Source organism: Myxine glutinosa, chromosome 2, assembly GCF_964187855.1.
Source record: "Myxine glutinosa chromosome 2, kmMyxGlut1.1, whole genome shotgun sequence".
NCBI classification, from domain to species: domain Eukaryota; kingdom Metazoa; phylum Chordata; class Myxini; order Myxiniformes; family Myxinidae; genus Myxine; species Myxine glutinosa.
The window spans coordinates 168,891,866-168,909,829 of NC_136262.1; the positions used below are offsets into that span (position 1 = coordinate 168,891,866).

The 17,964-nt window shown below is 42.2% G+C and overlaps 1 protein-coding gene across 1 annotated transcript; it reads right to left on the reverse strand.

The window, feature by feature from the left end:
• Positions 1–1,702: 1,702 nt before the first annotated feature.
• LOC137422524 (deoxyribonuclease gamma-like) lies at positions 1,703–16,562 on the reverse strand. Its single transcript, XM_078772824.1, has 8 exons — positions 16,380–16,562; positions 14,447–14,544; positions 12,806–12,892; positions 7,550–7,662; positions 4,121–4,230; positions 3,534–3,682; positions 2,622–2,718; positions 1,703–2,072 (listed from the first exon to the last, which is right to left on the reverse strand). Exons 1-8 carry the CDS (start codon positions 16,521–16,523, stop codon positions 2,004–2,006), a joined length of 867 nt encoding a protein of 288 aa, XP_078628950.1. The 5' UTR covers positions 16,524–16,562; the 3' UTR covers positions 1,703–2,003.
• Between the last annotated feature and the right edge of the window lie 1,402 nt (positions 16,563–17,964).

The window sequence follows — 17,964 nt, forward strand, 5'->3', positions numbered from 1 at the left end:
AATTTAAGTTCCTTGCTTCGCTGTATTTGCTTGTTTCTTTGATTTTCTCTTCTCCCCCTAACTTCCCCGAACATCTACCCTTTGTCTAACGTTTTAAATACGAAAAATAATTTATTTATTTTTTATTTCCTTCTCTCTTCGCGGGGCCTGCCCACGTATGCTTGTTGTCTCGCCCCACCCCCTTTATCTCCTTTTCTTCCACCTCTTCCTTCCATCTCCAGCCGATACTCGCCTCTCCAATTCTAGTTTCCAGCATACTTATTCAACCCTTTCTCCTTCAACGTGTGGCCCTGAATGTATTTCTCTCATCTCCCCTTCTTGTTCAGGCTGGAGGTCCACAACACAGTGTTCTGGGCCCTGTGCTTTTTCTGGTCTTCATCAATGATCTCTCTGACTCTCTTGAAAATCCTCTCTATCTCTTTGCTGATGACTGCACTCTCTGCCACTCCATACCTCATCCCTCAGATCGGCATTCTGCAGCCTCCTCACTCTCTGCAGTCCTGGACAAAATCACAGACTGGTCAAACAAGTGGAACATGTCTTTGAATCCTGACAAATCTCACACACCCTCACCATGTCTCCACAAAAAGACCGACTGGACAACTCTCACATCTACTTTCTCAACAATCCTCTGCAAGAAGTTCTGTCACTCAAGCTTTTCGGTCTCACTATCTGCCATGACCTTTCCTGGGAAAACCACATTTCCCGGCTTGCCTCCAAAGCCAGTTGCCGACTGGGCATCCTCCATCGAGCGATGTCCCTCCTTGGCACACCTGAGCTCCTCACCACTTACAAGGCTTTCATTTGCAGCTCAATGGAATACTGCTCTACCCTCTGGGCTGGTGTTCCTGCCGCATATCTATCTCGGCTTCACGCTGTGGAAAACCAAAGCTTTCAGGATCATTGGTATCTCCCGGGATAAAGCAAACTCCGAGGGCCTTTCACTCACTCACCGCAGCCAGGTTGTTGGTCTTTCTGTCTTCTACCGACTCCTCTCCGGCCTAGCTCCCCCAGCTCTGTCTGTGCTCTGCCCCCCAAATATTCCTACAGGTCGCACAACATCTGCCTGAAACCCTCTTATGGTTAAACTGCCAAAATCAAGACTCTCTGCTCACCTTCGCTCCTTCATTCCTCTTTTCTCCCGCCTCTGGAACAAACTCCCTCACTCTCTTCAATCCCACTCCACCCTCCAGGTCTTTAAAACAGCTGTTCACCACCATCTCTTATCTTCCCCCATCCAAAACCTTGATCTTTTCTATCCCCGATAATTTCACCCCAATTCCACTTTTTGAAATACCAACTTCTGACCTGGAAGTCCTTGGTGTCCTTGTGTTTTATACTTCTCCCACCCCCCCCCACCCCTTCCCACGCCTCCTCCCCCCGAGCCCTCTCCCTCCCACACATCTCCCTGCTCTCAAATGTTGTGTGCTCTCAAGTGTTTGTGTGCTTCCCATTCTCTTGTCTTCCGCTCCCTCTTTTTATATATTTTGTTTGTCTGGTTGATTTGTTTGTGAAGTAAATGTCAGCTCTTTCACGAGCCTCGATTCAGTATACAAAAAAAAAGAAAAAAAGAATGACAATAGCATGGCATGTGTCCACAAATGATTTCTTCTTCGAGTTCATCGCCTTCACACATTTACGAGGAGAGATTAAATGAAGCCATATTTAAATCAACAGCAGATGAGCAAATTCAAACACAATATTCATCTGTTTAATCAGTTTTATTTGCAGAAACAAGACATTCATGCAAGAGAATTACACAAAGAGTATAGGATGAGCAAGCAAATCAGAAGAAGAATGATCAAAGGTTAATTGACGTGCATAATATGAAGAATTTGTCAAAAGACTGCCCCATTATTTCACTGATGAACCCAACAGAATACCATCTCCCAATTATTCAATAAATCATTCATATAATTATGTTAAGCATAGCATTTGCACAGAGACAACATTAGCAGAAATGCTGAATGATCACACATTTATTGGATACGTGGCGCACTAATTTATTTATGCCTTTGGTGTGGTGGCTCCAGGTCCAATTCGATAGGGTAATGGTCCATGATACACAGGCCCTGTGGGAGTGTGAGCAAGAGGAATGCATTAGCAAGGTTACTGTCAACATGTCATCATAAACATTTCAAACCTCATCTTTTCCAATCCAACCTGTTGACTTGTGAGATAACATCTATTGTTGAGAATTTTACACTCTTCTCTGAGTATTTCTCATCACAAACAAACATTGATCATCTTATGTGTTTACGATGGACATTTATCTCCGCCTGAAATTTTGGTCCAGGTTCATTGAACCCTCAGTTACAATGGGGAAAAAGTGTAATCTTAAAACAGAGATTTCCATTAACTGGGAGAACCCAAAAAATAGTTGTGTCCATGGAACACACACAACTGTATTAGTTGTAAACCTGATAATTCTAAATCAAGTAAAAATACAACATTTTCATCCTTTGAGGCCATATAAAACCCGATTGGTGTACCTCTGCGGATTGTATGGAACGCCAGGTATAACCAAGTACAAAACTATGAACCGTCAATATCAAACTTCACGATGAATAATCGGTATGTTTTGAATCTCCCACCGGTGGCAGGTATACACTGCATCATACCTCCTCCTGACTGAGAGAGTAATTGATCAAAAAGTTGAAAGGTTTTGCCGATCCAGGTACAACAGCATTTTGTACTTGCGTTCCAAAAGCAACAAATCTGTAAGTTGGATAACACGTGAGTATTATGTCTCAGAAATGAAGGGGAAATGTGGGGGCAATAAACCCTTACACACAGAGGAGGGCAAAGAGGATGATGGGGATGGGAGTCAAAACGAGTTTGCGATATACCAGGAATAGCGACATGGTGTGTCCCGGAAATAACTGGTCACATGGGTCATGGGCACCATTTGGTATACATTGACTGCTCATTCAATGAAAACACGACAGCTGATCGTTATTTTTACATTAAAAAAAAGGAAAAACCTAGAGGGATGACATTGCACAAAACAACCAAACAAGGAAGGAATGACACCACAATACAACATCACAATGCTCTTATGGACGACCATATTTTGACATTTTGCTTTTGTTGTGGGATTGTGATGGAATACAGTTTCCCTTGTTTCCAATAAGTGATACTCATTTTGCCAACCTCAGAAGGATGACAGGCTGAATCAACCCACCTGGTGTTATTGAATAGCATGACAGGGGTTTGAACTCAAGACCCTAAGATCTTCAGCCAGCCACCTGACCCGTAAAGCCAACACCAGGCTTGCGTATAACAGCGGAAGGTATGTCATTGTTGCAGGAAAAGGAACCAAAAGGAAATAGGTTGAGACCAAGGGATACAAAGGAAAGGGAGTAGGGGTAGGTCATGTTTAAAGAATCAGGACAGAGTGTGGACGGGAGAACTGCAATTTTGCCATTTTTGTGAATGTTGAAACTGAATATTCCCAAATAGTACAATCATAAAGTATTGTAGGTGCTCATACTATATAATGTCCCAATGCAATTGAGGAATAGCAAACAAACCGGTCATTTGCGTAGTTGATATCCGGTTTCACCATTGTGTCCATTTCGCCATCAATAAGCCATTGGAATTTGCCATAATTGTTTATTCTTGGCTCCTGTGTATCCAGATATTTTGCGATGGTGGAAAAGTCTCCAAGAAACATGACATTCTGTATGTAGAAGAAATAGAAAAAGGTCACATTATCTCTTTGAATCCTCCATCACCAGAATTATATATTTAATTTCCATCCTTCTTTCCAGTTTAAGGATTGAGGAATGTCTGATCGTAGTTGTGAAAATTTATTTGAATCCAAGAAACTCCTTTCATGACAGCAATAATGGCGTTTGATTGTTGGATCCTTAAAACAAGGAATGCCTCCAAACACACGTACGTATTCAAGCCGAGTCTTTACAACATGGGTATTAAACTTTATGGAGCACGTCTCAAAGTTTCGCCAAAGATTAAAGGAACAATATTTGATTATAACCTCTTGAATTTATAGTTGTGATAAAAATATTTCAAGAGTCCGAGAGTATGTAGAATGGCTATTCAATTTGCAAGAGGACAGCTGCCCAAGTGATAAAAGCGAGTTATATATTGTTCTTACCTTGTTGGGCCAATGCTCTTCAACTGCATCAAACATATCAAAAAGTTCATCAACTTCTTTTTTCACGTTTGTAGTTGTCAAAACAGGGACAAGAATGCAATCACTGATACCTGAGAAAACCAAAATTTATTGTAGTTTCTAATTGAGAAACTCAATTCAGTAACAGACATGCACAAAAGGTACCACCAGGTGTATCTCTAATTATAGAAACAATATATTTCCAAAGCTTTCAGAATAATTGGGATCTCCTGCGATGAAGCTAACTCCAAGGGCCTTTCACTCACTCACCGGAGGCAGGTTTGTGGTCTTTCTGTCTTTTACCGACTCCTCTCCGGCCTTGCTCCCCCAGCTCTCTCTGTGCTCTGTCCCCCTAATATTCCTACAGGTCGCACAAGATCTGCCAGCGACACTTTTGGTTAAACTGCCAAAATCTAGGCTCTCTGCTCACCTTCACTCTTTCATTCCCCTTTTCTCCCACCTCTGGAAAAAACTCCCCCACTCCCTTCAATCCCACTCCTCCCTCCAGGTCTTTAAAACAGCTGTTCACCACCATCTCTTATCTTCCCCCATCCAAAACCTTGATCTTTTCTACCCCCGCTAATTCACCCCAGATACACTTTTTTTGAAATTCCAAGTTCTTTCCTGGAAGTCTTTGCAGTGTTGATATGTTTTATACATCTCCCACCTCCCCCCAAGCGCTCACCCTCCCACATTTCTCTCGATGTCCTTGGTCTCAAATGTTGTGTTTGTGTCCTTTCCCCTCTCTCCCCATATTGTGTTCCGCTCCCCTTATTTTGTGTTTTATGTGTTGGTTGACTTTTTGTGTGATTAATGTTAGCTCTTTCAGGAGCCTCGATCTTGTGTACAAAAAAAAAAAAAAAAAAAAAAGGTCCCCAATGTCAGACATGAGATCTTTGCCATCTCTTTGGATAAATATTGTGCTTTCGACACAGTCTGGCATCCCACCTTGCTCTCCAAACTTTCTGCCCATGGAATCCAAGGCCAACACCACATATGTCTTCCTGACTACTTCTGCTCTCGTAGTCAATGTGCATCCATTCATCTCCTCTTTCTGTCAAGACTAGAGTGCACCAAGGCAGTGTTTTTGGCCCAGTCATATTCCTGATATTCAGAAATGATCTCGCTGACTCTCTGAAAAGTCCTCTTCAGCTATTTGCTGATGACTCCTCCCTCTGCCATGACATCCTCCATCCTTCAGACAGATAGCCAGACGTGCTCTCTTCAGACCTTGAAAATAATCACAAGATTGTCAAACACATGGAACATGTCTATCAATGCTGAGAAATCTCTCTCACGATCTCTCTGAAAGGACCATATGGCATGTGGCAAACCCTCCTATCTACAACACCTCTTGAGGAAGTGCAGTCATTCAAACTCCTGGGTCTCACTTTGAGGCATGATCTTTCTCGGAAAATTACCTTTCAAAGTTGGTCTCCAAAGCCAGCCACCGAATGGACATCCTCCATCATACAAAGTCTTTCCTGCCTCTATCTTAGCCTTCAGCGCTGCTGTTGGTGGTCCCTTCTCTACTGTTCCTTTTGGCCTGTTGTTGCCTGACCATATTAGTACTCGCTCTTCCACGAACCTCGACGTTGTATACAAAAAAAGAGTTCAGGTAATTCCCATTACTAATCTAGACTGCCTAAACCTGAAGTAAATGCAGAACTCCCTGATTGGAAGAATGATTGTTGTGTCATCTTTTTAGAACTCTGATGGTGCAAGATAAACCAAAAACAAGAATGTTTATTTATTTTCTGACACACTGGCGAATGTCTCCACCAAACAGAATGATGATGTCTGTCAGGCATAACCTTATCACCTCCACCACAGAAGGTGGATAGAGGTTACGTTTTCATCCCTGTCTGTTTGCTTTTGTCTATTTGTGAATGGGATATCTCATAAAGTTGTGGACGGATTCAGACAAAATTGTCTTTCGATTCGATTTTGGTGAAGTTCCGGATCCACATCTGGATCCGATCACTTAACCATTGAGAGATCGGGGGAAAGAACCGATATATAGCATGATATTTCATGAAGTTGTGGATGCATTATGACAAAACTACGGGGATGAGTTGGGAAGGCGACAAGAACAAGCTAATTCGATTTTGGCTCCGGTCCGAATCCGGATCTGGCCCATCAGTGGGATACAAAACGTAAACTGTTCAGCCTGGCAGAGGTTTGCGCTCCACCAAGTGTCGTCTAGTTTTGTTCATCAATTCATCCTGACATGAGATGCAAAGGAGAGTTCAAAGTTGATACACGCATTCAACAAAACGTTCTCCTCCCCTAATATCCTTGGGTTGTAATGGAAAATAATTACTTCATATTTAATTTAATCCATATTTTTGGACACAAAATCCGGGCTGAGGGAAAGGGGGGATATTGGGGACATCCATGAGGATACAAGTGTTCTCTACTTTTGTAGTATTCAGATCTTCATGAACTCTGATAGAGATGCTTTTTATGAAAAAACATTGGTCAATATTTTATTCCTCAAAATGTATGCTTCCACCTCTGGAACCTTGTCTCAGGATGGCATATTTCAATTTGTCATTCGGCTTTTCGAAAATTACGACATTTTATCATGCTTCCACATACACATTTAAATACCTTTCCATGGAATTAAAAAAAAAACCCTTTTCCTGCCGTGGAGTGCGTAAGGCTCCCGAAGCAGTTTCATTTGGAATGTTACAATCTTGGATGGGTCACCATTCTGATGCAGCATGCCCAACTAAGTGTGCAGGAATTTGGAACTTGTTCAGGTAAATAATGCTGGCAGATGAGAGTCCCAGTTTAACATCCATCTGAAGGACGGAACACACATTGATGAATCACCCTGTCTATGAAACCCCAGGATGACAGTTTATAGCTTGGTCAGCTTCGAACCCAGGCGAGATAGCTTGCAGGTGAGTGTGCGTATGTCTCAGCGATATTGTTCGGCCATTTTATACTCCAAGTACAAAACATCAATAGAATACAAAAGGAATCCTTTCTCCACAAAATAATAGTCAAAACCATCTGATCAAACACATCTCAGAACTATGGCTGGAATATGTGAATGATCCCACAGTCACTGGGTGAATATTTAGGAAGCAATCACCATCACTCTGACCAAATTCCAAATATTCCTGCCTAACCAGACAAGAGGCTCTCATTGGTCACCATTTATTGGGGGCTCTTGATGCACTCAGCACACAAAGAACCAAAACCCTCCGGCAATACGACATGTGTGATATTTCAGCGCTTTATATTCAAAGCTACGTCTGAGTATCGTCAGCTATGAAAATATATTTTGACAACCTGAAGCGCTCCTTAATTTCAAAATTATATTTGTTCAGAGTAGCAAATATTGTTTTGTACCAATAAAAGAGCATTATGTAAAGTAGAGCGAAAGTTTTTCATACTGACCGGTGTTCTGGGCCTGAAACCTGATGAAGAATCTCCTTGTATCAAAGATTTCATAATCTTTCATTCGCTGACTTCTTGTTGAAGCAATGTATTTGACCTCTCCCAAGTCTGACCTGCAAACATAAAAACACCATGAGAGGCCATTGTTCCCCGCAGAGCAGGGGTTGACCTTTTTCGGGCACTTTGGTCCCCTTTTTGAAGCAATGTTTTATGGCCGGATGCCCTTCCCGCCACCAACCCTGTGAGTCGCCTCTTGCGACACACAGGGAATTACCAGTGAACTGGTACTCAATTTGCCGACCTCGGAAGGATGACAGGCTGAGTCAACCCCGCTGGTGTTAATTCAGCGATCGATCGCGATGCAAACCCAGGATCCGAGGATCCCAAGCCGACACCCTAACCGCTAAGCCAACACCAGGCTAACCTGCAAACATAGAAAACGAGTCATTAAACTTAGATTGACTCATGTACCTGATGTAATACAAACGTCCTGCTCACATTTCTTACATGAAGGGTTTTCAGCTTATTTAATGTTTGGGCTGACCCCATGACACCAGGATTGCAAAAGCAAAGACCCCTTTCAGGGACTGATCCCTCTCAGGAAATGAATACTTCTTTCAGACATGAAAGTTCTTTGTTCCTGACAAATGCGCACAATTTCAAAGGATTATTTTTTCTACTTGGTCGCAGAATCCTGGAGAAGTTGCACAACAAATCACACACACACACACACACACACACACACACACACACACACACACACACACACACACACACACACACACACACACACACACACACACACAAAGCAACCACTTGTTCCATGATTTTCAGTCATCTCACTGTTCTTCATATCCGTTGAATTTTTCGTTGTGGTCACATGGAAACTGTTGGGCCGTACTTCCCTGGGTCATACTTCCAGCACTAACTAGATTATACTTAAATTGGTTCAATGTAGATTGTTTCACTCTTGGCCATTTATCTCATGGTGTTGTTCCACTTCATAAATTTTCTTTGACTGAATGTTTTTCTTCATCTCCTTCCGAAAATTCCCCCTTGAATCTCGTGAACCATTTTACTCATGTGCATTTGTCTGGTGTTCTGCTGAAGAAAATGTCCTCAGGGATGTTATCAAATTGGTTTATTAGTCTGAAGACTTGCAACCAACCTATCGGCTCTCTTCTTCCTCTTCTTTAAAATTGGGATAATTTTGGGTTTTTCATCATTTTGATGTATGCAATCCTTCACTTCATTGATAAGTTTTTTTCATGATACTTTGCATCTTTTCCAGTGTTTCCTCATCTTTATTTAGGAGGGGATTCCAGACTGGTAAACAATATTCCAACTTGGGTGTTACCATGGCGACTTGTAAAGAAGGTCAAATGTTCTTTTGTCCACATATTTCAATTACCCTCTTTATTTCTTTTTCTTTTTTGTCTACGAGATCGAGGCAAGTGTAACAGCTAACACTCATCACAAAAAAAAAAAAACGGACACATAAAACATAAAATAGAAGGGAGCGGGAGACAAGATGGGGAGAGAGAAGGAAGCACACAAGTACAACAGTAGAGAACAGGGACATCGGGAGATCTGTAGGAGGGAGAGGGCTTGAGGGGAGGAGGCATGGGAAGTGGGGGAGGGTGTGAGAGGGGTATAAGACACATGGACACTGAGTGGACTTCCAGGAAAGAAGTCGGTATTTCAAAAAAGTGGATCTGGGGTGAATGAAGAGAGTGGGGGAGTTTGTTCCAGAGGTGGGAGAAAAGAAGAGTGAAGGTGAGCAGAGGGTCTTGATTTTGGCAGTTTCACCAAAAGAGGGTTGCTGGCAGATCTTGCGCTACATGTAGGAATATTTGGGGGACAGAGCACAGACAGAGCTGTGGGAGATAGGCCGGAGAGGAGTCGGTAGAAGACAGAAAGACCACCGACCAGCCTGCGGTGAGTGAGTGAGAGGCCCTTGGAGTTAGCTTCATTGCGGGAGATTCCAATGATTCTGAAAGCTTTGGTTTCAACAGCGTGAAGCCGAGCTAGGTGTGAGGCAGGATCACCAGCCCATAGGGGAGAACAGTATTCCATTGAGATGCGGATGAAAGCCTTGTATGTGGTGAGGAGCTCAGGTGTGCCGAGGAAGGACTCCGCACGATGGAGGATGCCCAATCGGCGACTGGCTTTGGAGGCCAGCTTGGAAATGTGGTTTTCCCAGGAAAGGTCATGGCAGATATTGAGACCCAAAAGCTTGAGTGGCAGAACTTCTTGTCGAGGATTGTTGAGAAAGTATATGGGAGGGTTGTCCAGTCGGTCTTTTCGTAGAGACATAGTGAGATTGTGTGAGATTTGTCAGGATTGAAAGACATGTTCCACTTGTTTGCGCAGTCTGTGATTTTGTCCAGGTCAGCAGAGAGTTAGGAGGCTGCAGACTGCCGATCTGAGGGATGAGGTATGGAGCGGCAGAGAGTGGAGTCATCAGCAAACAGATCGAGAGGATTTTCCAGAGAGTCGGAGAGATCATTGATGAAGACCAGAAAAAGCACAGGGCCCAGAACACTGCCTTGGGGAACTCCCACCTGAACAGAAAGGGGGAGATGAGAGAAATCCATTCAGGGCCACACGTTGAAGGAGAAAGGGTTGAATGAGTATGGTGGAAACTAGAATTGGAAGGCGAGTATCGGCTGGAGATGGAAGGAAAAGGTGGAAGAAAATAAGATAAAGGAGGCGGGGCGAGACAACAGCACACATGCTGAAATCTGCTGCAATCCCTCTCTCAAATAATTTTCATGAAGACCTCATTTCTGCCATAGTTTTGTTCTTGCTTGTTTACAGCTTTCCCAGTTTCGTGCTGACTTGATAGTTTGGTGGTTGTTCCAAACTTTGTGTTTTCCTCCAATCGTATCCTTCGCAGATTAGGGCATCCAGCCAAGATGATTGTTTCCTTTATGCTGGGACTTTGATATCTCAAAGAGTTGTGGTCTGATTGTGGCAAAACATGGTGTACGAGTTGGTTTGGTGACAAGAACAAACAATTTGATTTTGGTTCTGGTCCGAATCCAGATCCGGTGGGTCACAGAACGTAAAGTTTTCAGCCTGGCAGAGGTATGTGCTCTCCAGACGTTAGAGTTTCATTCTATATTTTCTTCCTATTTTGCAGCTTTATCCTTTCTCTTCATCACAAATCGACAATTCATTATATTGTACATCTTTGGTAAGTGCGTGCAGTGAAAAAAGGAAAGGATGTGATGAGAATTGAGTCAGGAAGAATGTCGGTAAGACACGATCGTGGAAAGACACGAATGTTCTCCCTCTTTAATGCCTTCATCCTCCCTTACCTGAACCATTGTAACCTTGCCTGGACGCGCTCTAGTTTCAATCAGCTACACTCACTCTCAGTTATTTAAAAGAGTGCTGCAAGGATCTGCACCCTCTCTCATCCACGTGACCACACTGCACCTTCTTTTTTTCTTTTTTTACCAAACTTAACACATTGACACTTTTTGACATTTAATAAATTACATACAGCGATATTTATGTTCAAGCATATCAACAAACTTCTCCACAAGTCTTTTCATGATATTTTACAGCAGCTCATGATATCCACACACATTTCACGAGATCACAAGATGACTTATTTCTCCCTTTTTCTCGCACATCATACTCTATTGATACACTACGTTATTTTCGGCCACGTCTTGGGAATAGAACTGATGGAGCAGTGAAGGCAAAGTCGTCTGTGTGCCGGTTTAAGTCTTCATATAAACAAAATTTGATCTCGTGTTGTTGAAAGTTTCCTTTCTACATGTTCATTTGTTGTTCACTCTTGTAAATCTCTGCCTTAGGCTGGTTAAAATTTTTTTCCTGTTTATCATCACTTTTTTTCAAAAAGGTGGGTAGGGAGTGAGGGGTTTTTTTTTTTTCAGAGTGAAATTTTAATGGATTATTTAACGCACAATATGTTTTTTTCTTAAATATACTTGATCGGACATACATGATGAATCATGTTATGATTTCTGAACTAGTAAACCTTCGTATGTACGCACTGATATGATTCAAATAAAGAAAATAAAGAAACCTATGTCACATTGAGTTCTGTTTACTTTTCATATTTGCTGATACATATAACAATGGTAGACCAAAACTTCGGCTTTTAAGAATAATGTCCGGTTGCCATACATGTATCTATCAGCAGCTTTTGCCATAGCACTCAAGGATGTTTGACTAGAATTCCTCGCCACGAAATATCACTTCATGGTACCGGTACATGCATATTGAGCAGTTTGGCAGACATGGAAGAGGACATTAACCACATCAAAAGGATGTCTGGTTCGCATTTATACATCTATCTATCAGCAGTTACAGGGAACGGATTTTACTGACTTCGTGAGCAGAAAAAAAAAGAAAGATTTCTTTAGAGGCGGACGACTTTTATGGGGCGGGTGGCGATGATAAACAGGATTTTTTTTAAAATCAGCCTTATTGCTATTTCATTCTTTTTATCTGTTTATTCTTGTTATTGTTATTTCCAATATTCTTGAATGTTTTTTCCTTCATTTTTCACCATTCGGTAGATTTAATCCAATTTATCGTTTGTTATTTATATTGTCAGTACATAAGCCTATCAACACAAGCCTTGGCTTCTGATGATGCCTCCATATTTGCTTCTCAAACTCAAACTCCATATCCATCGGTTTTCTACTTATGGGTGAAGCATTCCGAGGGCTGCACCAGCCTACCGTAATGACTGCCTCGGGTGGACCCACAAATTTCCTGGCAGGACCTACGCAGTAAAACTCACCACACCTAAAATGAATACGATCGCAAACAAGTTGTGCACGCAACTCGAGATCGAATGTTTATGAAACAGAAATAATTGTACTCCAAAATAACTTGAAGGGCAGCATTCTTCCTACCCTGAAACTTCTCTTTATGTTGTCTTGATTGTATCCTTCTGAGTTCATCAAGTTCCGGATGTATTGCTTCCATATATTTTTGTTTGACTGTCGTTATATTGGCAACTATGAAAATAAATGTTTCTTTCAATTGAATTGAGATGATGGGAATGGAGTTGTAAGTCAAAAATCCTAGTTTTTGCAGATATAATGTGTAGAAAGCCACTAAATAAGGTTTTTTGATCCACTATTCATGTCTCATTCTCAAATAATCTTGGTACAACAAACGTCACCTCTCGATGTGTATAGCAGTGAATACAATTAATGTCACATCGTTGTATTTAATGATCCTCATCAGCATGATGAGATGACGTACCGATAGATGATCACATGCCAAAACTTCTGGGATTTCACCGTGAAGATGTCACTCTCGACGTGAGCGAAGGTCTTTCCACTGTATTTGCTGTGGGAGATGCTTCAATTAATAACTAACAGTAAAACCTGAGTCTTTGTAAGTTTGATTTCAATGCCTTGTAAATGTTCTTTCAAAGATTCCAGGCACTTTTATGAATACTCCTTTCAAAGGACCAGGTAAAGGTAAATGTAATCAAAAAGGTACTAGTCACGTAAAGATATGCAATGAAAAACAGGCAATCTGCAAAGTAATTGTAAAATGTGATGAAATAAAGATCCGATCATGAAGCATGCTCGACACCAAGCGTCGGTACTGCCTACGCAGTTTCTATGGTTCGAGTTACAATCCTGGACAGGTGGCTACTCCGACATAAGAAGTCAGGAGAGATATTTGTAATTTGACCAAAGTGCTGGAGATCGCTCGTCAACCCTTCGCTGACACTGTGGGATATTTAATGTCCAAAAACTAATGCCGGCAGATGAGATGTCCTGTTCAACGTCCACCCAAGGCATTGCACACACACACACTGCATGTGAAACACCGAGATGACAGTTTATAGCTGTGCTCAGATTCAAACCGAGACGAGACATATTCGAGGTGAGTGTGTGTCGCTCTGGGTCTGGGCCATCCTGCCAGCCCATGACATAATGGAGTAAGTAAATAAAATAGATTAATAAATTTAAACTGAATTATCCATTAGTTTAACATGATGAAACATAACAAGATATTTAGTCTCCAGATCTGCCTCAAAACATGCTGCAGAAACCAAAGCTTTCATAATCATTGGAATCTCCGGCGATGAAGCTGACTCTCAAGGGCCTTTCACTCACTCACCGCAGGCAGGTTGGTGGTCTCGCTGTCTTCTATCGACTCCTTTCTGGACTAGCTCCCCCAGCTCTGTCTGTGCTCTGTCTGCCAAATATTCCTTCAGGTCGTACAACATCTGCCAGCAACCCTCTTCTGGTAAAACTGCCAAAATCAAGACTTTCTGCCCACCTTCACGCTTTCATTCTTCTTTTCTTCCGCCTCTGGAACAAACTCCCTCACTCTCTTCAATCCCACTCCCCCCTCTAGGTCTTCAAAACAGCTGTTCACCACCATCTCTTATCTTCCCCCATCCAAAACCTTGATCTTTTCTTCCCCCGTTAATTCACCCCAGATCCACTTTTTTGAATTACCGACTTCTTTGCTGGAAGTCCTGGCAGTGTCCATTTGTTTTATACCTCTCCCACCCACTCCTACCCCCCTTCCTGTGCCCCTCCCCCAAGCCCTCTCCCTCCCACAGATCTCCTGATGTCCCTGTTCTCTGCTGTTGTACTTGTGTGCTTCCCTCTCTCTCTCCCCATCTTGTCTCCCGGTCCATATATTGTGTTTTTTTGTGATTAATGTTGGCTCTTACACGAGCCTTGATCTCATATGCAGAAAAAAAATTAATAATAATAAGTGGTTCATTCTGTGAATTATATTAATTCCCCTTTCCCTCTTGTTTATCGACACGTGCAAAGTTCACACAAGTTCTTGTTCATGCTCATATAGCTCATATAGACAGGGTCAGCAAAAACATCGATTTTGTAAAATCAGTTATTGGTGAAGTTGCCAAACCTGTTTAGGTTGTCGACAAACATTTGTAGTTCATCTATTTTTTTATCCTCTGGATAAAACCTTGGAGAAAAGACGCTGATGTCACAGCGTGAAACCATCTGAAGAGAACAAACAAGAATATACTGATGATGAGCTGCAGTTGAAAAGACAAAGTAAGCACAAGGATTGATGCAGGTCCATGTTTAGACTCAATTAACCTGAATTCATTCAAAACAATGGATAAAGTAAAGTTTCACAATCAACAACTACTGAATGCATTTTCTATACTACAGGTGTATGATACATTTCCACATTTGTGAAGATTGTGCATAAAAATTCCCAAGTCTACGGTTTGAGTGTGGATTCCAAAAATGCAAGAATTCATTTTGTATGGTTACAAAAAGCAAAACAATTATAGGACATAAATATTTGTTTTCCTGTTTTTTGCGAGTTTGTTTGTGCGTTTGTACGTTACTCTTTCACAGTCGATCCGTACCACCAAGAGACCACAAGTTTTGGGTGTATGTACTTCAGAATCTGGCTTTAAGCTACCACGCATTGTCCTCGACGTCCGTTTTGCTGTCTCTGTCTCTCAGGAAAAGGTAACAACCATGAGTCCAATAAAACCAAAGCTTTGCAATGTCCGACACGTTCTGAAACCAACGTCGGGAAAAGCTCACCAGCTGGGTACCCCACCCCTCCCTGCATCGGGTAGCGCCGGGTAGCCCCTTGTATAGTATTAAACATTAACAAATGAAACGATGTTATACTCTTCAAAGCAATCATTGACCATATTGACCTGTTATAAGGTGTTTTACCACATTGAAAGTTTCTCTTACTGTCTGTACAGTCATGGAGCAACTCTTCAGAAGTTGTCTTTCCTCCTTCAGAGGGATCAGAGCACCCTCTTGAGGTGACACACATTTAGTAAATCGTGATGTTACACTCGTTAAAATCGCATGAAGAGACACTCCTTCAAATTATTTTACATTCGAAACCATTAAGATAAATGTACAGCCTTATAATCTATCTATAATTCCAGTAATCTCTGTGTGTGTGTCTGTGTGTATGTCTGTGTGTCTGTGTGTTTGTCTGTGACCGCTGTTTCTCGACAACCACGGGTCCGATATACTTGAAACTTGCCAGGTATATTGCTGGGGACCCGAGGATGTGCCTTTTCAAGGTTTCATATTAATTGGAGAAGTAGTTACCGAGCTATGTCCAAAAAACGATTCAACCAATCAGAGAGCAGCGAGCTATCACGTGTGCCGAACGTGGCGAACAGACTCTGCCTCGGACGGCACATTTGAGAGCGTATTCATTTATTTCACGTTGGCAAACTATGTTGGCGCTATGTTGGCGTTAAACTATGTTTTAAAACTAATTAAAACTAATTTGCGATTCATCGTAACTGCGATATGCGACCTTCCGGACAGTCAAATGAGGACGTCACTTCCGGACTTACGGATAGTCATAGTGACGACGTACTGATGCTGAACGTGGCGAGCAGACGCTGTAAGGTACGATCGATTGTAGTACACGTTTATAATAACTCTGCCGATACAGGCCCGATTAACTGCAGCGCCATCCGAGCTGCGGCGTCGGGACGATACATTCATTGTACGGTCACATCACGCACTTACGGGCACGCCCATGGGCCCATGGGCACGCCCATGCATGCATGGGCGAAGACATTTTTTTTTTTTTTTTGGCAAGGAACGGGCACCCACGTACGGGCACGTCCTAGTGTCACTAATTTGACTAAAATGTGCGAATAATGATAGAATTTGACCACGTGACAAATCCAAATCCGTCCACAAATAAAGACAGTTTTAATGGAACTGTCTTTATTTTTGCAACGAAGACACAACAATTACTTTCCTCGTCCCTTTCATCATCTCCACTTTTAAAACCTCCATCCAAAGCCCTTATCATCAGATAGGTTTTTACTTACATCGAGCAGGGTCGTTACAGCGTCAGGACAGCTCGTTGTATTTCTTTTGCGATTCAGCCCACTAAATGAACAAACTTTCAAGGCATGGTTGATGTCAAAACAGCAAGCGAGGATGAAAAAGAACAAGAACAAAGACTTATCCATCTTTTTCTGGCTGGCAAAAACAGTCTCCAAACTGTAGAAACTGTGGACTCAAAGGTTTACACAAATAGTGAGGTCTAACCTGGTCTTTATATAGCACCTCTCAACACTTTTTGTCCTCTCGACACTTTTTGTGCTCTTAACACTTTTTGTCCTCTCAACAATTTTATTGTCTGAGGTGTGGCTTTACTGATGAAAGATGCTGATACCTGCTTTCTTGCAGGGAGTACATTGTGAACGAGAACAGCACGGGCAGAGCACAAACATCCGCCAGCCTGTACAGTTTGTTTTGTATCCCACTGATGGGCCTGATCCGGATTCTGATCGTCACCAAAATTGAATCGGCTTGTTGTTGTCATCTAACCATCTCGTCCACCAAGTTTCGCCTAAATCCGTCCACAACATTTTGAGATATCTTGTTCACAGGCAGACAGACAAACAAACAGGGGTGAAAACATAACCTCCATCCACCTTTGGTGGCCGAGGTAAAAAAAAATAACAGTCTTTTAAACAGTGCTCCTTTCATGCAAAAACAAAATTACACCTTAAACATTTATTTTACAACACGTTTTGTTCCTTCCTAAATCAAGAAGGAAGCATTTTTTTCCGGTTGAACAAGCACACACTTGTTGCACTAAGGAAAGGGCATTATTCTTCAAGGGACATTCTCTACTGTTATGTATTACCTCCCCAAACCCATCCCCAAAAGGTTACGGTGCACCTCAGAGTCTGGAGTGGGAACACGGCAGAAAGATTTATTATTTTGCGTTTTCTAATAAACCTTGGTAAAACCACACCAATGTAATTGTAGAACAAAACAAGTCATTGCATGAAGAACTCTCACATACACAATAATAACACTATTAAAGAAACTACAATGAAAAGGTCACTTGCATCAAATTAACAATACCTATGATGGTACCATCATTCCCCAATGCTCTCGAAGCAATGAACTCACGATACGCCAACTGTGAGTCGATACGCCAACCAGGCAAGTATTGGCACGACTGGATGAGGAGTTACGAGGTGAGAGGTCGATTTGGGAATTGAGCCGATAGGTAAACCAACGGCCATCAACATGATGAGGTCGATATGGAAATCCCAATGGCAAAACAAGATGCACCAAGCAGACAGCCTCTTCTTCTTCGAGGCCGAAATGGCGGAAAGGCGTGTAATGGAGGAGCTTGATTTCTCCAACGATGACTCACACTTGACAGGGGTGATAGAGTAGCAGTAAGTTCTCCGAGTGAGATGCCAGGCTCCAGTTGTTGTTGCTGGTCTTCAGACAGATGGGAGCAGTTCAAACATCCTGTTTCTGTTTTCCTGGCTCACCGTTCTCAAGGCAAACAGCTTTGAATAAAAGTTTCGTAATTCATTCTTGATGTCACTTTGAGAAGACAGAAGCGCACCGGCAGAAGAGCGCAAAGCGTGAATTTGTTGAGGG